General features: G+C 31.4%; 1 protein-coding gene across 7 annotated transcripts in view; it reads left to right on the forward strand.

Annotated features, from left to right (window-relative positions):
* Nucleotides 1-23,604, forward strand: part of LOC134714495 (ADAMTS-like protein 1) — a 68,714-nt gene that overhangs the window by 13,255 nt on the left and 31,855 nt on the right. For 6 of the 7 annotated variants that reach the window (XM_063575789.1, XM_063575790.1, XM_063575785.1 and 3 more), the window contains exons 2-3: nucleotides 5,913-6,190; nucleotides 21,373-21,552. In XM_063575789.1, coding sequence (XP_063431859.1) covers nucleotides 6,149-6,190; nucleotides 21,373-21,552 — 222 coding nt within the window. In that variant the 5' untranslated portion in view covers nucleotides 5,913-6,148. Of the gene's footprint in view, nucleotides 1-5,464; nucleotides 5,689-5,912; nucleotides 6,191-21,372; nucleotides 21,553-23,604 lie in introns of those variants that run through there. The other variant, XM_063575788.1, reaches the window with a different exon arrangement.

Here is a 23,604-nt window from a genome sequence, read left to right on the forward strand (position 1 = left end):
TGCCAAACAGAAGTAAAATACAGTTACCATTGCGCCAAACAGAAGTAAAATACAGTTACTATTGCGCCAAACAGAAGTAAAATACAGTTACCATTGCGCCAAACAGAAGTAAAATACAGTTACTATTGCGCCAAACAGAAGTAATTTTAAAGTAGACTACTATTGCGCCAAACAGAAGTAATTTTAAAGTAGACTACTATTGCGCCAAACAGAAGTAAAATACAGTTACCATTGCGCCAAACAGAAGTAAAATACAGTTACTATTGCGCCAAACAGAAGTAGTTTTAAAGTAGACTACTATTGCGCCAAACAGAAGTAAAATACAGTTACCATTGCGCCAAACAGAAGTAAAATACAGTTACTATTGCGCCAAACAGAAGTAATTTTAAAGTAGACTACTATTGCGCCAAACAGAAGTAGTTTTAAAGTAGACTACTATTGCGCCAAACAGAAGTAATTTTAAAGTAGACTACTATTGCGCCAAACAGAAGTAGTTTTAAAGTAGACTACTATTGCGCCAAACAGAAGTAGTTTTAAAGTAGACTACTATTGCGCCAAACAGAAGTAATTTTAAAGTAGACTACTATTGCGCCAAACAGAAGTAGTTTTAAAGTAGACTACTATTGCGCCAAACAGAAGTAATTTTAAAGTAGACTACTATTGCGCCAAACAGAAGTAGTTTTAAAGTAGACTACTATTGCGCCAAACAGAAGTAAAATACAGTTACCATTGCGCCAAACAGAAGTAAAATACAGTTACCATTGCGCCAAACAGAAGTAATTTTAAAGTAGACTACTATTGCGCCAAACAGAAGTAATTTTAAAGTAGACTACTATTGCGCCAATTCAGTATGAATCAAAGGAATTGTTGGATGGGAAATGATGAAACAGTAGCTCAGCAACAAAACTTAACATAACATCGTGTTAAATTGGTTACTATTTCAATTGTCTAATGTAGACTAGCATTAGTATAAACTGGCACCCAGCTTAAAATCAATAGGAATAAATCTTTCTGCCTGTCCGTAGTGACTTAGTACGAAAACCCTGACAAAAAATTGTCATTGATTTAAAATAAGACACCTGCAAATACTATAATCGCTATGAAGTTAATAAACTAAATAAAACCTAAAAGGGATATAAAAGATAAACATTTCTCACGTTCAGTAAGCTGTTTTTGTACTAAAAGTTCTATTTATTATTTCTACGTCGGAATCTTAACACTATTCTGATTTTTTTTAGTGTAAAGTAAACTTTGTCACTGCTGTAATAAATCCAATAAAATATCTCGTCAAATATACTTTTTTTTCGTTCGCGTTTAACAGCTTAATTGATCGGCAACGGAGCTGTAAATCATAGCGCCAAATTCAGTGGTCATTGTATGAATATTTATAACCAAAGTAGTTTTATGTTCTGTGAATAACAGTTATTTTATCAACCAAGGTGCAAAACCTTCAAACGCTCGTTTACCTCCAAAGATGGAAACGACATTTTGTTAACTGAAATAAAAATAATATCGTTTTAGCATGCGTGGTTTAGTTAAACTGATTTAAAGTATAACAAAACTCAATAGCTTGCATCCTTAAACGTAACTTTGTCATATGTTAAAATCTTTTATTTCGTATTCAGTATGCTTGTAATATCTATATAAATTCAAAATATCAAACGGACGTGCGAGGCTGATACAATTTGTACACAGTTATCATCCGTATAACCCTTGAAAATGACTGTTGGTCTGTATATATCACACAATTTAGTGCCGTATATATGCATCCATTTAATCTGACTGTTAATAAACGTAAAACAAATAAGTAGAAAACAAATAGAAGCTTTGGTCTTAGCTTTGTGCGTCATTTTGTATGTTTGTATCACAATAATAGAAATGTTGCTTTACTTTTCTTCATTAATCTGACTATTGTCTCTGATCTCCCGCGCTTATGAAACTATCATCTTCTCTCTTGTATACATGCCGTTTTCATTAACTCTGTGAAGCAGCATGATAATAATTATTTACTCCACCCAATTCATTTTTCTTTACTTTTAAGACTCATCCTAAGTTCCTCTCGTCTGAGTATTATGACTTATGTAAGACTTGTGAGTGCTAAATCACACGTGGCATGGAATCTATTGTTATGTCAAAGGATGTGTGCAGATGTAAAATACCTTTGATTTTAATTGAAACAACATCAAAGATATATCCAACTAAGTAACTATAACTGATGGCGTGTACCAGGTTTGGTGTTATTTGTTTTTGTTAGCTTTGCAAGATATTTTTTTTCTTGTTTTCAGTTTTCAATGATCATATGATTTCAAGATTCTTTATTTCTTAAACACCATAAAGATACAATGGTACAAAGAAGTTCATCAAAAGTCATATAACATAACACAAACACACATGACAAGATGAGATGAAAATATCAAATAATACATGATAAACAGTATAGTAAAGAAGAGTGGTGATTAACCAGGAAGACTCACTTGAAAAGTTATAACCCTGATAAATTTGCACAGCTTTTTCAACTTCTTTTTAATTTTTAACTGAAATAGTTTTTCAAATTTTAGTATGTTACATCTGTGCAAGAAAAAAGTATCCAAATATTGTGCTCGAAAATTTGCCAAAGAACTACACTGCAAAGTGTAATGAAATTCATCACCAATCTCATTACAATGACATAAGTTACAATATCTAAGGTTTCGCTCAATCTTATTCCATCTACCAGTTTCGATGGGTAACTTATGGTTACCCGTACGAAATCTACAATATGTTATTCTATCTTTATCATTTAAAATATTCAGATATTCCTCAAATTCAAAATTTTGTTTATACAATTTGTAGGCCAAACCTTTTGGCGAACAGTCAATATCAGCTCTCCATTTCTGTTGAAACTGATCAAATAACTTTTGTTTTAAACTAATACCCAACCACTTAGAATTAAAATTTCCTTGTGACAGCCATATATTGCTGTATCCACATTTATCTAATATATCTTTAATGCATTTCAACCAATCTGACCTAAATTGGTTGTCCGAATTTTTCAAGAACACGTTTTTGTATAGTATTTTAGCAATCCTGTTATCATCCCCATTAACCATTTTTGACCAAAAATTAACCATACGCAGCTGTATATATAAAAACATGGGATAAATACCAAGTTCACCATAAATCATAAAATTGGGTGTCGACTTCTTAAGGTTTAATAATAATTTACAAAATTTTAGGTGCACTTTTTCTATAATATCAGTATTACTGAAACCCCAAATCTCACACCCATACAGGAGAATTGGCTTCACAATTTTATCAAAAAGATCATATTGTGATTTCACTGACAAGTTGTGCAACCTCCCCTTTTTCAATACTTCATACATTGCTTTATTTGCTTTTCTAACTAAAATCTTCTTAGCACTCATAAAGCTACCTGTTCTTGAAAAATTCAACCCAAGATATGTCAATTCATTGACTATCTTCAATGCATTTCCGTCATATATAAAGTTAATATTTTGGGGTAATCTACCACCAGAAAAAATTATAATCTTAGTTTTACTTGTGTTAACTTTTAATTTCCAGGTACTGCAATATTCAAAGAATATATCTAATTGCAACTGTAGATCGGATGCATTATCCGAAAATAACACTGTATCATCTGCGTATAATAACACAAACAGTTTTAAGTAGATATCAAACTCATTCTCTATTTCATCAGTAATATAATTTAAACCACATACATTTTTTTCTTCAATAAACTGTTGAAGGTCGTTCAAATACAATGAAAATAAAAAAGGAGACATATTTTCACCCTGTCTTACACCGAAATTGCATGAAAAGTATTCTGACATTTCACCATTATACATAATACGAGATTTAATACCAGTGTACATATTAAAAATTACATTATACCTTTTACCGTTAATATAATTCACAAGTAATTTATGCCAAAGACCCTTTCTCCAAACAGTATCAAATGCTTTAGCAAAATCTACGAATGCACAGAATAGTTTCCTTTTCTTATTTTTCATGATACTAATAAGCATGTAGATAACAAATAAATTATCTGTAGTAGAATAACCTTCTCTGAAACCAGCTTGATTCTGACATAGTAAACAAAAATCATCAGAAAATTTATTCAAACGTGAATTCAAAATAGAAGTAAATAATTTCCCAAAGCAGCTTATAACTGTTATAGGTCTAAAATTGCTAGGATCATGTTTGATAAAGGTATAATATTTCCAGAAAGCCAATTTTCAGGGATACTTCCACTGTCAAATATAATATTAAAAAGTTTTACAAACACCTGTGACATGACACTAAAAGAGTGTTTTAAATATTCATTTACAATCATATCATCACCAGAGGATTTATTATTTTTTAACTTTCTCAAAGATTTTTCAATTTCCTCTTCTGTAATAGGTGAATTAAATATAACATTTAAATCTTTTACATTGTTCTGATTTTCTAAAACAATCTCTTCATCTTCAGAATTTCCTAAATTTAAGTTCTTAAAATAATCAAACAAAATATTAATAGGTACACATGGATTGTTTCCCCTTTTATGAGAATCACACATTGTCACCCTTTCGGACAAATAGAAATTACCAAAGGCATGAAATTACCATTTAAACACCGTTTTTCACGCACTCGATTGATCACTATAATTTCAAAATACACTATAAAGTTGTTTTTTTTATTTCGTCAAGACTTTTCAATAGCTTCTAGTTTCATTAACTGTTTAATGTTTAAATTAAATTCCGTAACATACAGACAAAAAATAATCCTCTAAAAAAATATATATATTCGTATGAAACCCAAAGAGCGGCGATGAGCCTGGGTTCAAAAAAGAAAATTTGCTTTAAATGTTCCCACCAGTAATATTAGAATATAGTATTCCCGCTTTAAGTACAGTAGTTTTATAAAGTAAAACTATGCATGGGTCAGCTCTCTGTGAGGTAACGTTTCTGAAGGACTTTATCTGGATGTGCAATATTTGACACCGTTACTTGATAATGCTATCATTTTTTAAGGTGGCTATGCAGATAGGTATAAATATTTCGTTTGAATTCCTATCGTTCCCGAAGACAATCAAGATGTTACATTTCAGTATAACATTTAACACATAACAAAAACCATTCGTTTGACTTTAGTGGCCTTTATTTTTTCACAGTAAATATTTGAAATGGGTGTAACTAGAGGTATCAGGTTTCAATTAAGACAATATTATTTGTTTATGAGTGGTGATACGAGAAATATATAAGGTTGATTTATCAAAATGAGCATACGTCGATTTAAGATCGTTTTTTAAACTACAGAGTGATTTTTTCCCCTCTTGAGACTATTAAATATTGACATATCGGATATTATTTTAAGCGATTTTAAATTTGATTTTGAGGTTTCATATTTTGATGATTTGACTTTTCTTAATAGAATGACAAACAATTTTATTGAATGCTTTTTAATAGCCTCTAGATCCTGTTACAAGGTTGTCTCTATAAACATGAGTGTTGATTTCAAAACTTGTTGAAATATCACTTACTGGCTGAAAGTTTGGAAAAATTGTGATGGATTATAAAGTCAATTGTTCAAACTTAACCTCTGGCCATCGAACCCAACTAAGGGAATGATAACAACAACACTTATCGCTCTCAAAGGCTAGTCCTGCTGTTAGTCAACATTCCAAGTTTCAGGTGCATCTAAAACGAGGTTAATTTTTTTATCTTAAAAAGGCAGTTAGTGGATTTATCTCTCCGCTAATCACTAACCGTCAAACGTAATGAGGATAGTAATTGATGAGTGAAAAATAAGGCTAAATATTTATATCGATATCTACCTTCGTTAAATCACGTAACAAATAACTAACCAAAGGTGCGAAGAGTCATTTATTCCTTTTCAACGATAAACTAACACTATTTTCTTTATATCTTTAGATGGATGATATCCCATTATCTTCACCATTGGGTTCCTCGGCATACTCATAAAAATAACAATGGACCCGCTCCAATGAGCCTGTGGTGGACCAACTCAACTGGAAAAGCAGTCGCTTAAATCAGATTGTTCATAAACTCTGAGACTGACAGTCGTGAAAAGTGCTTGGATAATGTGAACGCCAGGAATTTAGTGATTTTTTTTCAGTTCAGAGAAATGTGATCCATGGGAGCTTGTCATGTATTGGACTAATGTGTTGACTTTAACTACGCTATTCAATGTAAGTAGTAGTCATTAAATTTGACACCTTTTTAAAAATTAATAATATGGTATGCTGTGCATTTTTTAATAAATAACTGCATAATAAGGTAAATATTTGAAGACGTGTTTTAAATTTTATATTAAACTATGCAAAAATGTTTATAAAAAATAAGGACATATATTACCCAAAAAAAATAAATTTGGACTATGAAAGTGTCATGACGTCTGGTAATAGGAATTTGACGACAATAAAACTACTACAAATTGAAAAATAAAATTTCCACAATTGATAATAAAACAGCAATGTTTACTGTACTCGATAGAATTTAATTTTAAATTTAGTGTGAAATGATTTTAAATAAGTATTTGGTATTCTATTAAGTCATTCTACATAAAGAAAAACTGACATGAATACACAAATATTGAATTGTATGCAGTCTACTGCTTAAGCCAAAATAAATAATTCTATTGAGATTAAAAGTTTGTTAGATAAGAAATGCCTCCATCTCCCCTGCGTTTTTCTTCTAAATAGGATTAAATCGTCCATTTAAAATTAACCAGTTCTATTTGCACTGCCTAAACGGCGTTATTGAAAATTTTCAAATCGTATCAAGGGTTGAATTTTAATCATTTTAGATGAATATGATTTTGAGTTCAAAATGTCAAAAAGTTGAATTGTTAATCGGACCAAATGTTTTCCCATTTCATACTCTATCGTGTATATATGAGTAGATTAGTAACGTAAGAATAAACATTTGAGATTAAATAAATTTTCCAAATTCCAATGTTTATTCATTTTATCAATTTAATCAAATTTATTGGTTTATTTTTAAGAAAAACTGTGAAATAGACACCAGCCTTCTAAACAGTCAAAATTAAGTGTACAGTTAAGCCCTAAGATACATTGAACGTTAAAGATTTGAAAAGTACATTAACTTAATTGAATTTGATATCGGTATTACAAACTTTTTATTTTTTTTATTGACATACGGCTTCTTTATTTGTTGTTCAAATATATTTTAAAATTACTTTAAAATGCGTTTTAAGTTTTATTTCTTTTGAATGTTAAGTCTTGTTTTTCTTTATGCTGAGCATATCAGATCAACCAATGAGATTAAACTGCCATAAATAAAAACAGATTACTTTCACTTTTAAATTCTAAGGCTGTCAAATTGTATATTTGTATATTTTTCTTATTTAATGTTTTGTAAAGGTACTGCAGTATCACAGGGAGTTTCTTATTTATTTTTAATTGGTATTTTAACTTTATTTTTATGTTGGTATAGAATTTCATACGTAAAGATATGATCTGTACATTATTCAAATTAATTGAAGATTCACATAAAATGACCCGATTTATACGATATAAGCCCCCAAATTCGACACTGAATATACATTTAGTTCTCCATTTTTCATGATACTTTAGTCTCCATGATTTATGAGCTATTATGTACTTGTTATGTTTTGCCATAATGCAAATATTTATTTTTCTATCCATCAACATAGTTTTGTGAAATAAAAATGAGCTTATGAGTTCGAAATAAATACGTTTGTGGACTAGTCCCTTCTTTCAAAAATAAAAGCTGTCATTTTCCGATAGTAAACTGATGCCTTACCCTAAGCAGTTTGATCGATGTTATATATTTTGTTCTTAGGGCGCGGTAAAAACCATTGTCCGAACAAAATAACTTGTCTTTTTATAAGAGCAATGTTCATGAATGGTATGAATGGTATATAAATTGAGAAAAAAAAATATGCGAGCTATAAATACTCAAACCAAAATACAACGCATGTATTGCTGTTCTTCGTTCTTAGTTCCAGCAAAAAAACTTTTACTAAGAGCGATAGTTAGAAAAGTAGCATTATAATAATCAAGAGCGACCTTTATAGAATTATATTTTAAACTTCACATTTGTATTCTTAAAAATATTGTCAAAGGGGACTGTTAAAGGAGCATTTATTTAGTTACGAGATGTATTTTTTTTATTATTCAATCATCAATAAAATAGTGAATTCGTTGAATTTTCTTTTCAAAATAAGAAAAGAAACCTCGCTGAAGTATTATTTGCTTGCAAGTGAATAATTCGACCTCATTACATCCACTTTCATGTAACCTTCGATTCAACCCATTAGCTAGTGACAATTTACACGTGAAGTATGCGTGTTCAGTTATTGAAAGTAAAATAATTTCAGCATTGAAAGTGAAACGAGAGTAAACCATTTGACTGACTGTTTCGTTCCACAAAAACTCATTTTTATACTTTTAACGGTAAAAATAATTTATTTTTACAACCTTTTCTTAACATGAAATCAAGCAGACCTAGACAAATCCAATTGCACGAGTTCGCTATCTATTTATATCGATATGTATTTTGTATCGGGTTATATGACTGTCAGCAGTCTTCGGAGGTCAAAGAGACGGTATCTCAACCTCACAAAAATGAAATAAGGCACCTATACGAATAAAGTTGAATGCCAATCAAAATGATATGATTTTTATTGATAGAAAGCCAACAAAAATAATTTGGAATATAAGTTTGGCGTGCGATAACATTGATGAGTATTATCGTCATATTAGCCTGTTTTGAAACTAATGAAGTTTTTGTTTAGAAGAAACGCATCATAAATTTTGATAAACATGTGTGATTGATTTCAAATTCATCCATATTATCGTAACAATATGTATTATGAATTTATGAATAATTAAACATATTATATGGATAGGAAAAATATGTTCGAGTTTTATCTTATGCTATTAAAACTTGTATAACATATTTCAACAATTAGATTGTTTCAATTTAAGTAGGAAAGCAAACCATCCCCTTTCCTCGATGCATTTTAGAAAATAGATCAATTAACTTTGTTTACGTTTTCACTAAAACCGAAGCACATAGTTAATTTCGGACACCTGCAGCCATGTGCAAATGGTGTAGCATGTATTGGCGAAATTCCTGCAAATATGGGGAATGTAATCTAACCTCACAAGCAGAAATGAGCACAAACAGTGTCTTTACCCATTAAAGATCCTATAAATGTACCAAATTAGTATCACTCTTGTGATTTTTGCCGTAATAAATTTATGTTTTACGTCTAGTTGTAAATTTTACTTCGGGTCATTTTATGGTTTTCTTGCAATTTCTAGCAGCACGTTTTGCATGCTTATTTTGATTGAGCAGATGGTATTTTAGTGTTTGCTTGTGACAACTTGAACATTTTGTTAGTGTGTTAATAAAACTACAAAAAAGTCACGAAATCCATTACACTTATCAAAATGGACATAGAACACATCTAACCCTATGCATCAATTAACGTGGGATAGTTTGGTTGTTAGATTATATCTAATAACTTTATGTCAAATAAAACATGGGTCAAACAAGAATATAATTAAAAACATATCTGTAAAACACGGAATACGTCTTAGTCAAGCTTGTTGAGAGTAGATTTTCACCTGACACCTCATACAGAGATTAGTCCCTTGTCTAAGGTGGCATATATAGGTGATTAATGAACTCTAGAAATGAGAAATTCCCAAATAATACCAAGTTTGGTCATGCTGCTTTACCGATTTGTCTTAATTTGTTCTCATGTTATTCACACCAGAAATCGGGATGTGATAACCCTTGACTATACTTCTAAACAATGCACAGTTTGTGTTTGTATTTAATGAACTTGTTTCAAACAATAAAGCTTCTTTGCACTCTATACTTTTATTTTAAACACAAATATTATCAAACAGATTCAGGAATGTTGATTTAATTGGTAGATTGTAAGTTAGATAGGATAGACCAATGACTTGATAATAAATCTCCAAACATAACGAAAACCAAGATCTGCGCGCAGATCAAGAAGTTGTGCTGACGAGTTAAGGGAATGTCCCTCATACAAAAGATGTGTTCCTTCAGAAGATTTTTTCCTGGGCAATTGACAATGACATTGAAGGAACAGATGTGAATTTTTCATTGAGCACATCAAAGTGAAAATGTGTTTGCATGTTCTAATTTGAAATTTCTCTTAAATAAGACAACATTCATTTTTGTACCTGGTGTCTATACATGTAGCTATCCGTATCAGTCTCTCGATACACTGTGAAGCGTTTGAGTTCGTTCACTGCTCCCCTTTGTTGAAAAGGTTCACATTCTTCCTCGTGACTGCTTTTTATAGACTATCGTTGACCATCTCAATAAGACGTATTTTCTCGCTTGAGCCGATACGGCGAAAGTGAGAAAAGCAACTGCGTTGAGACAGACAATGATAAGCTGTGTATCGCTATATATATGTCACCCATGAGTCATTGATGATGTTGTTTATTTCATTGACAACGAGCATGTGCGTCCTTAGTTTTTAGTGATAATGCTTCATATCACTCTATTGTACTGGGAAAGAAATCTATCAGTCAGTAAGATGGAAGGAAAATTTCGTTAAATAGCGATATTTTACGATATCAACGTTTAGGAAGCCCGATAATCTGAATCTCTTAAAGAATTCTATGTATGTTTTAATAAATAAAAAATAAAGAACACAGATAAATAAATTAGCCAACATCTGTTAGACATGCACATGTTACACCAGTGCATGGAAGTTTATACTTGCATAGAAACTTTTTTAAATATTTATCTCAGTAGCATTTTGTCTCGAAAAACAAGAAAGACATCGCTTTTGGTTTTATAGTTTTCGAGTTTTTCTGTCTTATTAAGGTATATTCAATATCTTTTTATAATTGTTAACGAACTGGAAGACATTTTTTGTTCGTGATTAACATTTTTATCCAATACACGTATGTAGTATATGTTGAGTCTATATTTCTTAGCATATTGTCTCACAAATTTATTTCCTTCAACAATTTTGATAAAGTTACTGTTACAGTAGTTGACAAGACGTATAGTGTGTGTATTTGTATCGATTCACTTATTAGTCACTGTGGCACCATATTCAATGAGATTGAAGCAGTACCAAACAGATTAAGTCGAAAATAGCTCTTTACCAAATTTTGGTAAAAGATGCTATATTTAGCTTCTTTTTCATGTGGTGTTTGGTTAACTTGTTGTCGTATCTTAAAATTTGTCTAAAGTATATTGTTTTAGTAAAACATTTTGTGCTGAGGTTCTCGTTTTATTGTATCAAATCTAATGATTCAAAATATAAAAAGAAGTTGTGGTATGGTTGCCCATGAGACAACTGTCCAATAGAGACCAAATAACACAGAAATTAACAAATATAGGTCACCTTCAATAATGAGCAAATCCCATACCGCATAGTCAGTTATAAAAGTCCCCGAAATAGAAGGGGCAGGTTAGGTATAGACATTTAGTGTCTTGAATTACTCTTGTCCGGCAGTAAAATTAATATGCTAAAACTCACTAAGGGTACCAAGCTTATTAAGTTATTATTCAGGATAAATAAACAGCGTACATATACACAGGCAAATTTCACTCTCACCAATTTCAAGTTAATTTAAATTCATGTGAATCTCACATGAAATTCATCCCAAACGAGCTTATACATGAAACTCCCGTGAAATCATTTTTTGTGAGTTTCATGTGAAACTCGTGTGTATTTCACATGAAAATCGCATAATTTTTGTTCATGTGAAATTCACATGAATTGTCAAAATTGAGTATTTCAAATAACATCTCCGTATTCAAATCTAATTAAAATTATTTTACATCAAAATTTTCAAGTGAGTTTCATGTATAAGCTCGATTGAGGTGAATCTCACGTGAAATTTTTCATGTGAATTTGATGTGAGATTCATGTGAAATTCACGTGAAATTTTTTTGCCTGTGTACAACTTTGTATTCGGTCAAAATAGTCAGAAAGGAAATACGACCCTTTCCCTTTGTGCAAGTTCACGAAAGAACTTTTATTTCAACTCTTTGAGACCTGTTTCAATGAAAAACCTCTACAATCATATATTTTTCGTACACCGGTGACTGTCCAAAATTCTTTCTCCTGGGATCGACTGAAGATTCCTTTCTATTGGTTTATTTGTTAACTTCTTCTCCTCCAGATCATGCATGCTTTACTTCAAGATATTGAATAAGTATCAATCAATCAAGTATTTGCTACCAAATTAATTGAAATGGGAATGTATTATAGAATGTTTTATATGATATTATAACTTTAAAGTCGTAATATCATACCATATCCTTTATGTTCTTTGTGTGTCCTGTTATTTCATGGGATGTTAGTCTCCACCACACTATGCTTTCTATTTTTTCACACAATAGGTTTCTTGCCGGAAAATATCCGATAAGAGTACACCATGAGAGGAAAATTATTACAAAGAAAATACAGTTTGATTAAATAATAGTTTAAGTGTGGATAATAGGATAAAATCTTACAGTTCGTTCCTCCCTCAAACCACTAGGCTTGTCAATAGAAAGAAAATTTATTAAACCAACTTACAATGCAACAGTTACGTGCTTACGAAACATGGTTAAATTGGAAAGTAAAAGGCTTTAAATTTTTATATCAAAAGAAAACAGAATAAAGATAGTCATAGAACTTTTTACAGATTAATGAAGCAAAAGAAAGCGTAATTGTTGCTTAAGGAACATTAAGGAAAGTTAATGTTTCGGCCAGTAATAATAATTTACTTTGATTTAAACATGTTTAGTTAAGGGTTTGATGAATCTAGACTGTTTGGCTACTGTATGATTATACTGGACAATAAAACCTGTTACTGTATACTATAGGATTCATATCCTATTGTATTGTACCAAGCTGTGCAATATACTGTTTTAAATAATATTCATAATAATGGTTATGTATACGTTTAGTCATATTCCTGTCGTTCGTCTGTGTGAACTACATTTACAATTAATTTACGGATTTGATCTCGCTCTGAACATTCTACTCGGAAGATAGTCTGAAGGGTGAAGAAAATATGTTATGGAGAGAAATAAATGTTCTCTTCATTTTACTATTCTATCAAAAGCTTTTGTTAAGCATATGTAAACAAACCCTCAGAATTTAGGTTTTCATTTGTAGTTTTTATTTCTTAATCGGAGACGGGGAACATCAATAAATCAGATGCGTTTTTGGTCAGCTAATGACTCGTACTGGCTAAGGATTTTTTTTAGGAATATAAGTAGCCTTCAAGTGTATTGTATTTGCTCATATTGTTATGAAACTATATCCTACATAACTATATAAACTTGTGAGTAGTGTATATAGATGTTGGATAACGATTTGTTTTACTAGGAGTAAATGGAGCCCACACCGATGTGGATTGTTTAAGCCATCCAATAAACCCTCTTTTCTATCAGTTAATATAGCTAAAAACGGTCTTCGACAATCTGTTATGTCGACTTTCTCAAACAGCAAGCACCAACATATTCGACAGAACTGGGTTTTGATTTGTGCTACATTTCTAAAATATTAATTGAGATTGGCAATGCGGAATGTGTAAAAGAGACAACAACTCGACCGAAGAGTAAAAGTGTCACCAACGGGTCTTCAACACAGAAACAAAAACCCTGCACCCGGAGGAGTACAATAGCTGGCGCTAAAAAAATGTGCTAGTTCAGTGAAAATTGACGTAATACAAAAACCCTTAACATATAAATGAATTTAAATTGAAAAAAAACACACAATACTAACAAAGGCCAGAGGTTCCTGACTTGTCTGTTTTGGTAATACAGTTCTGACACTGACATTGAGTGCTTTATTTATTTTGAGAATAAGTGTGATATAAAATTATCATCTATATATTTTAAAAGAACTGAATATCTTTTATCTCTTTGTTTATTTTTCCGAGTGTAGAAGACCATTAGCATTACTGTAACGCATTTTCATACTTATCTGAGTCTAATGGTCATAAAAAGGAAAATACATATAGAAATTATATCGAGTAACTTAAAGTGTGTTGATTTAGTTACTTTCTAATTTTTTAAAGTCATATTGTGTTTATTTATTGATACGAAAAACGATTTTGATAAGATGTCGTGTCAAGATATTTCAACCAGATGTCCTATGGGTTAAAGTATAGCTGATTTACATCGGTACATTAAATACGATTGATATACACTCTAAATAGGTAAAGATTAATGAAAATACAAAATTTAATGAGGCAAGAAAACAATTTATTATGAATAAGATATTATTATATTTTATATGCTTATGAAGTTTAAAGCAATAAATTTATCCCATTTAAAAGTGTCCTGATTTTTAAAACAGCAAGTGCATTCAATATTAAAATATGATAGATTGAGTCTGGTAATGTTTGACTACGATTTGCATATTGAATGACATCGCAAAACAATGCTGTAAATTGAAGTAAAATATTTATAAACCAGAACGCTTTCCCCAAAATACAATTATCTATATTGTACTCATATTCTAGTTTTAGAATTTGATTTTTGTTATAATACTTTATCCTAGTGTCGTGTATATTTGAATAATACATATAAAGATGTGCTATGATTGCCAATGAGGCAAATATCCAACCAATTCCAAAATGACATGAATTACCCTACCAGGAGGATTAACTTATATAGACAATCATAGTTAGATATAACCAGGCGTCCATTATCACTGTACTAGTATACATTTTTTAAGAGACCAGCTGGAGGACGCCTCTGGGTGCGGGAGTTTCTCGCTACATTGAAGACCCATTAGTGGCCTTCGGCTGTTGTCTGCTCTATGGTCGGGTTGTTGTCGCTTTGACACATTCCCCATTTCTTTTCTCAATTTTATAGTTAGTAAGTTGTTTACGCATGTGTTCACTGGTCCTGCATCTCTGTTGTAGAGGTATCACATATCGTTTTTATTTGATGTACATAATGTCTTTATGGTTGCGACTCGAGGTTTATATTACCATTATGTATAAGTTGTAATTCGGTTGCATACATGTATGTTCGGCAATCTTGTGTGTAGTGTATGCTCTTGTTATATTTGGAATTTTCTAGCTTATTCAACTTGACACGTCTGTTTTACTTTTTAAAAGTCTACATCTATATAAAGATGATTCTTTTAACATTTGTCAGTTGTTGTTCGTATCAATAGTGGAGGTATAAACTGAAGGCTACACTTAAGCAAAACAGATAATCACAATGTTTGTTCTCTCTGATTTCAACAAGTCTAAGATTAAACGAATAATGGAAATAATTTATTTAGAATTCTGTCTTTAAAACAGTAGTAGAGAGGAAAACTAATTAAACCTAGAAACTCTGCTGCCTTATGTTGAAAATAATTTCTATTTATCATTTGACATAACCCAAGAACAACCTAGAAACTCTGCTGCCTAATGTCCAAAATAATTTCTATTTATCATTTGACATAAACCAAGAACAACCTAGAAACTCTACTGCCTAATGTCCAAAATAATTTCTATTTATCATTTGACATAAACCAAGAACAACCTAGAAACTCTACTGCCTTATGTAAAAAAAAATCACCATTTATCATTTGACATAACCCAAGAACAACCTAGAAACTCTGCTGCCTAATGTCCAAAATAATTTCTATTTATCATTTGACATAAACCAAGAACAACCTAGAAACTCTACTGCCTTATGTAAAAAAAAAAATCACCATTTATCATTTGACATAACCCAAGAACAACCTAGAAACTCTGCTGCCTAATGTCCAAAATAATTTCTATTTATCATTTGACATAACCCAAGAACAACCTAGAAACTCTGCTGCCTAATGTCCAAAATAATTTCTATTTATCATTTGACATAAACCAAGAACAACCTAGAAACTCTACTGCCTTATGTAAAAAAAAAAATCACCATTTATCATATGACATAAGACAAGAACATCCTAAAACATATGTATCTTTATAGACAACCTGACCAAGAGTCGGTTTAATTTCTTCAAATATTGAACGCTGACATTACTGATATTACAAGGAGAAGAAAGAAGAAAGAAAATGAAAAACAATAACTTCAAGACGAAAGCAATACAGACGACTGAGCTATTTATGTTTGTTCAATGGTCTTTTGAAATCCTACTTTACAGTACCAATGAACTCTTCAGTCAACTTAATGGTACCGTTTTCTTAAAATAGAATTAAATTAATGTTCCCCTTTAAGTTATCTTAATAATTACATTTACCGACTGATATGGGGTTACCAGACGGTCATTTGAAATTAGAAAGGAATTTATCTTTTTTAGGCGTAAGTGATGGAGTATGGTACAGTATTCGACAATCGATTGATTCGGCAATATTTTTTTTTATAGTATAATTATCTTGTCAACTGTATTCGATCGTGTCAATGTGTCGATTCAATCAATTGTTGTACCAAATTTACAAACTTTCTTAGTGTCTGGATTAATCAACTCAGTCAACTGTATATTCCTATTTTAAACGTTGCACGATCGTATCGATCGTATTCAATCGTTACGATTGTGCCACAGTTGATCAATTTAATCAACTCAGTCAACTCTATTTTTTTATATTTTAAACGTTGCACGATCGTATCGATCGTATTGAATCGTTACGATTGTGTCACAGTTGATCAATTTAATTAACTCAGTCAACTCTGTTTTTTTTTTATATTTTAAACGTTGCACGATCGTATCGATCGCATTGAATCGTTACGATTGTGCCACAGTTGAACAATTTATTCAACTCAGTCAGCTCTATTTTTTTTTATATTTTAAACGTTGCACGATCGTATCGATCGTATTCAATCGTTACGATTGTGCCACAGTTGATCAATTTAATCAACTCAGTCAACTCTGTTTTTTTTTATATTTTAAACGTTGCACGATCGTATCGATCGTATTGAATCGTTACGATTGTGTCACAGTTGATCAATTTAATTCAACTCAGTCAACTCTATTTTTTTATATTTTAAACGTTGCACGATCGTTTTCAATCGTTACGATTGTGCCACAGTTGAACAATTTATTCAACTCAGTCAACTCTATTTTTTTTATATTTTAAGCGTTGCAGGATCGTATCGATCGTATTCAATCATTACGATTGTGCCACAGTTGATCAATTGAATCAACTCAGTCAACTCTATTTTTTTTATATTTTAAACGTTGCACGATCGTATTCAATCGTTACGATTGTGTCACAGTTGATCAATTGAATCAACTCAGTCAACTCTATTTTTTTTATATTTTAAACGTTGCACGATCGTATTCAATCGTTACGATTGTGTCACAGTTGATCAATTGAATCAACTAAGTCAACTCTATTTTTTTAAACGTTGCACGATCGTATCGATCGTATTCAATCGTTACGATTGTGCCACAGTTGATCAATTTAATCAAATCAGTCAACTCTATTTTTTCTATATTTTAAACGTTGCACGATCGTATCGATCGTATTCAATCGTTACGATTGTGCCACAGTTGAACAATTTATTCAACTCAGTCAGCTCTATTTTTTTTATATTTTAAACGTTGCACAATCATATCGATCGTATTCAATCGTTACGATTGTGCCACAGTTGAACAATTTATTCAACTCAGTCAACTCTATTTTTTTTATATTTTAAACGTTGCAGGATCGTATCGATCGTATTCAATCATTACGATTGTGCCACAGTTGATCAATTGAATCAACTCAGTCAACTCTATTTTTTTTTAAACGTTACACGATCGTATCGATCGTATTCAATCGTTACGATTGTGCCACAGTTGATCAATCTAATCAACCCAGTCAACTCTATTTTTTTATATATTTAAGGGCATACGATACAGTTACAGGGAACGTAATGGCGTTGCTAACGTAATTTGTTATTTTCGCGACGTCAAACAGTGAGATATCGGGAAAAGATGCATTTTCCGACTGATTTTTATCATTCAAACTGATTTGATTTGAAAACGAGTTCATAGACCCCTATTTTTCAAAACGGCATTTTGTTTCATTTTGAAGGGAGATTATGTGACCCAAATTTTATAAAACTGTAAATAGAGGATTTTTTTTAATTTTGATAAACATGCAGTAAAAAATGACGTTTTTTCCTCAATTCATGAACATTTGATAAACATGAGTTATTTCTGAATAAAAAAATTGCATATTTTTTCGAATATTTATAAAATACAGAAATTACCGATTATTTGACAAAAAACAATTTGTGTTTATCTTTTATAACAAAAAAGTTATGTCTTTCTTTCGAAAAAGAAATTACGTCCACAAATCTGAATTTTGAGCAAATATACAAAATTTCGACCTCATTTTACTCAAAAAGTAGCACATGAAGGTATATTTTTAATTACATATTTAATTTAATCAGGTAAAAAATAGCCTATATGCAAATTTTCATGAACTTGTAAATACAGGATCAAAACTGTATCGTATGCCCTTAAAACGTTGCACGATCGTATCGATCGTATTGAATCGTTACGATTGTTCCACAGTTGATAAATTTAATCAACTCAGTCAACTCTTCATTAAAATTACAAACTCATTATGAATGTTGATAGATATGGTCAACTAAGTCAACTCTGTATTTTAATAGATATTCTTATAACCTTAGTCTAATAAAATAACATACGCATAAGGCGCTAGGCGGCGTATATTGACACAGCATACGGCGCTATAAGGCATATTAACACAGCTTTCTGCGCTAGAAGGCATATTTAATACAGTCTTAATATTACTCTGACCTAAACCCTAACCTAAGTCTGATACAATAACATAGCCTATGGTGCCACTCGGCGACATATATACACAGCGTATGGCACTAGAAGGCATATAACCCTAACATAAGTATGACACAATAAAAAAAAGTCTATGGCACTATATATATATATAGCTAGGTGTGATATTGTGTAATTTTCAATTCTCAGTGTGTGTTTTTCATTTTTGTAATCTCAGTGCGTCTTTAGGAAATCTCAGTGAGTAATTTTTTGTTCTCAGTGTGTAATTTTCAATTCTCAGTGTGTAATTCGAATTCTCAGTGTGTAATTTTTAATTCTCAGTGTGTTTTTAAAAAAAAAAATTAAATCTTAGTGTGCTTTGTTGTAATTCTCAGTAAATGATTTTTTTCGAAAAATAGTTTAAACATAGTTTTGACGAGGACGGATTGTCATAAACATACGCATACGGCGCTGGCGGCGTATTGACACAGCCTACGGCGTTAGAATGCATATTTAATCCAGTCTTACTATTACTCTAACTTTAACAGTTTAACCCTAACCTAAGTCTGATACAATAACATAGCCTACGGTATATCATATTGACACAACCTTCGGCTCTAGAATCCGTATATGTTATAGTCTTACTGTCACCCCAACTCTAACCCTTAACTTAGTCTGACACAATAACATAGACTTCGGTGCTGGGCGATACATTGACACAGCCTACGGTGCTACAATTAAGGCACATCAACACAGTCTACGACGCTAGATGGCTTATATTTGATACATTCTTACTATTACACCAACTCTAACCCTAACCTAAGTATGATACAATAAAATAGTATACGCTCCTAAGTGTTTTATTTACACAGCCTACGTCGCTAGAAGGCATATTCATTACAGTCTTAATATAACCCTAAATCTAACCCTAACCTATGTATAACACAATAAAATAGCCTACTGTTGCACTCGGTGACATATAGACACAGTCTACGGCGGTAGAAGTATATTTAATACAGTCTTACTATTACTCTAACTTTAACCATAACCTACGTCTGATACAATAACATAGCCTACGGCGCTAATAGGCATATTGACACAGCCTACGGCGCTAGGCGGCATATTGACACAGCCTACGGCGCTAGTTGTCGTATGCAGTCTTACTGTCACCCGAACTTCAACCTGGGAACAGTATACAGTAATATATATGTTCTTGCTCCAACCCTAACCGGAATCTGACACAATAACATAGACTTCGGTGCTAAGCGATAAATAAATTTTAAATTGATAAAAGGATAAATTTTTAGCCTACTGCGCTAAAAGGCACATAAACACAGTCTACGACTCTAGATGGCTTATATATTTAATACAGCTATAAAAAAAAATTGTATATGCGCAATTAAGCCAGCATATATTTACATACTACAGCACAAGCAGGCACATTGAACGATCTTTCCTCTAATATTCATTTGATAATAATTTTCATGTTTGTTTACTCACTTCAGTTTCTTCATTTTAATGATCTATATATACTACTCTCATAAACTGGCTATTACAATACACATTTTTGTGACATTCGTATTTTTCTCTCCTGAAACTGTTGCTATGAACCTTCTTCAAAACTTGAATTAATGTTAAAAATGTTTTATCAGTGTAAAAAGTCTTTGAAACAGCAAATTCCTATGCTTCAACTTTTGTATCTGTTTCAATTGTGTGTACATTTTATGTTCACTATACTAATATCTCCGTACCCAATCTGACATATATTATTTTCATAGAGTTTATCTCCATCAGTGCTGAAGTGGGAAATACAGTAATACAACTTATTTTGTTAAATCTTTAATAATAAAATTTATTAAGTAGTTTATACCATTAACAAATTAAGTCGATTGATTCCATATATGGCGTTCAATCAAGTCTTCATGAAACACATTGAGTTGATTGATTCGACATATAACGTTCAATCGATATCGATCGTATCGATCGTTACGATCGAGTGACGTCTTCATCAAAATACATTGAGTTGATTGATTCGTCATTTGACGTTCAATCGATATCGATCGTATCGATCGTTACGATCGAGTGACGTCTTCATCAAAATACATTGAGTTGATTGATTCGACATGTGACGTTCAATCGTTATCGATTGTATCGATCGTTACGATCGAGTCTTCGTCATAATACGTATGCATTGAGTTGATTGAATCGACAAACTATGTTCAATCGTTATCGATCGTATCAATCGTTACAATCGAGTATCCATCATTAATACATTGAGTTGATTGAATCGACAAACAATGTTCAATCGTTATCGATCGTATCTATCATTAAAGTTTTGTTGAATAAATCGATCGTTAATGTGTCTATTCAATTCATTCTTTTTAATTGAAATGAATTAAAACCTGAAGGAAAAATCAACTCTTGTCGACTCAATCGATTGTCGAATACTGTACCTTAATGAAGTGATGAAGGTTAATTAAGACAGGCAATTCGACTGCACTACATGCAGTATGGGTTTCTTTTATCGAAATATGATAGATGCGAATCGTGCACGTCAAAAGATTGATAGAAACTGCTGAAACTTTAAGCTATTTTAAAGGTTTAATAAAGAAATATTTTTTACATGAATTTTAATAAAGTATTTTCATATTTTAGTTGGTGGTCACAACAACAGCTGGATACTGGTCAGATTGGAGCGAGTGGAGTGTTTGTTCAAGATCTTGTGGTGGCGGAGTAACGTATCGTCTACGACAGTGTCTCTATAGAAACGAATTCAGTTCAACAAGAAAAACCTGTTCTGGAAAGACTATAAAGTACAAAACCTGCAACAACAAGGTAGGCGTTTCCCGAGTGACGGCATGGTCAATTATAGTAATTTGACGACAAGTTATTACCAGGAAGGCAAATTGATTTGTATAAAACAAATAAAGACAAGAAAAAAGGGCTTCTCCTGTTAAGAATATTTTGTTAAATGTAGTAATACATGTACGTACACAAGTAACGCTTAGAGTTAGGTATATACAATTTCATATTGCATTAAGTTTACACTTCTGCAACGTCTCACCAATTACTTTAGCATAGGAACTTTTTGAGGAAACACAATTTACCATCGATATTTTTATTTAAACAACATTTTTACAGAGTAGTAATGTGTTTTACAAAGTGAACAAGTTTAAGACATGTATTTTGATCAATCAATCTAATAAAACTTAATGAATTTTACAAAGGATTGGTTAGCGCATAGACCATCGTGTTGTTTGGATCACGAGTTTTATCGATTTGCCAAATTTAACTTGGGAACATGAATAAGTTTTGTGTCGGTATCTTAACAATCTCACAATTAGAGGTCCTTGGACACACATATTGTCACGAAATGGAAGTTCCTTTATAATAAAAGTTCCAAAAAAAAAAAATATTCTGGAATATTATTTTCACAAAAATAAATATTGCAGTATATGGTCCTAACGGAAACAATTGTATAGAATATATCATTCCAACAGGAAAAGATATTATTACAATGTTTATAACAAAGTTTCCATTGGAACTTCTGTTAGATTGAACAAATATACGTTGACTATAAGAGCTCGAAACAAATTATATAATGGATATGTCGGTGTGTTTCTTTAAACATTTTTTCATTTATAAATGACCGACCGTGCGACACCATCATGTGCATTCAAGGAAGTTAAACACCCTATAGATAAATTAATTCCATTTTGTTGCATATGTCCCAAATCAGATCATCTGTTTACCCTTTTGCAGTTTGTCGAGCCTGTAGTTTTCTAAGTTTCTATGTTAGGCATCGTTGATGTTTATCCATTCGTCGATTTAACATTTGGCTATGATGTTGTCTTATTCATTGGACTTATGTTACCCTATCACCCTGCTGGCTACCATTTTCTACAGAAAGCTAAAAACGAAGAAAAAAATACGACTACTACGATAGGAGGAACTACTTTAGTAAAAGTCATATAACTTCTAAGTGCTTACTAGAATGACTTAAATTATATATATATAAATCATTGTGTCATCTAAATCATGTCGTGTCAAATCAATTTGAGGTAAAATAACTAAGAAAATTAAGTACCAATGATCTAAACTAATTGGGCAGTTATAAGGACAAAGAAACTGAAAAAAAGTATAAAATTGCATCATTTGTCTTCGTATATGAAATCTTGTGAAGACAATAAAGAGAATGATGTTGACATAACAATATTTTGTTCATATGTTTAGTCCTCTCCTGGGAGGTCCATCATTTGTAACTACATACAAAAAATCACTTAATGGGGCAGTCAAATATAAGTTATTTGTAATACTTTAATCTTGTTATTTTCCACTTAATTTGATAAAAACTAAATATTTGGTTCACTATAAAAAAAAAATTTTTTTAAAATAACCATAAGTAATGCATTATGATAGCTGGATATATTGAATCCAGTTTAACAAAGTAACTAAGCGTTAAAACAACTTGCAATTCAGAAGGGTAACATATATATATCTTTATTCTCATAAACCAAAGTACAATGGTACAGAGACATATACAAATAAATTAACATAGTATAAATTTTAAATACAAATGTAAAATAGAGACATAAAGTGATTACCCAGGAGATTCTAGGCATTTAATAATAATTCTTATAAACTTGCACAGATTGTTTAGTTCAGACGGGTTGCTACTATTCATTAGACTTTGAAATTTTAAAATATTTGGTCTGTTTATAAAATGATGCTTTAGTAGCTGTTGTCTACTATCGTTTATTGTCGAGCATTTTAAAATATAATGGAACTCGTCGCCAATGTCACCGGAATTGCACAAAGTACAAATACGATTTTCTCTTTGAATGTTTTGCCATCTACCAATTTCGATAGGAATTTTTTGTACAGCTA

Source organism: Mytilus trossulus, chromosome 4, assembly GCF_036588685.1.
Source record: "Mytilus trossulus isolate FHL-02 chromosome 4, PNRI_Mtr1.1.1.hap1, whole genome shotgun sequence".
In the NCBI taxonomy this organism is placed as follows: domain Eukaryota; kingdom Metazoa; phylum Mollusca; class Bivalvia; order Mytilida; family Mytilidae; genus Mytilus; species Mytilus trossulus.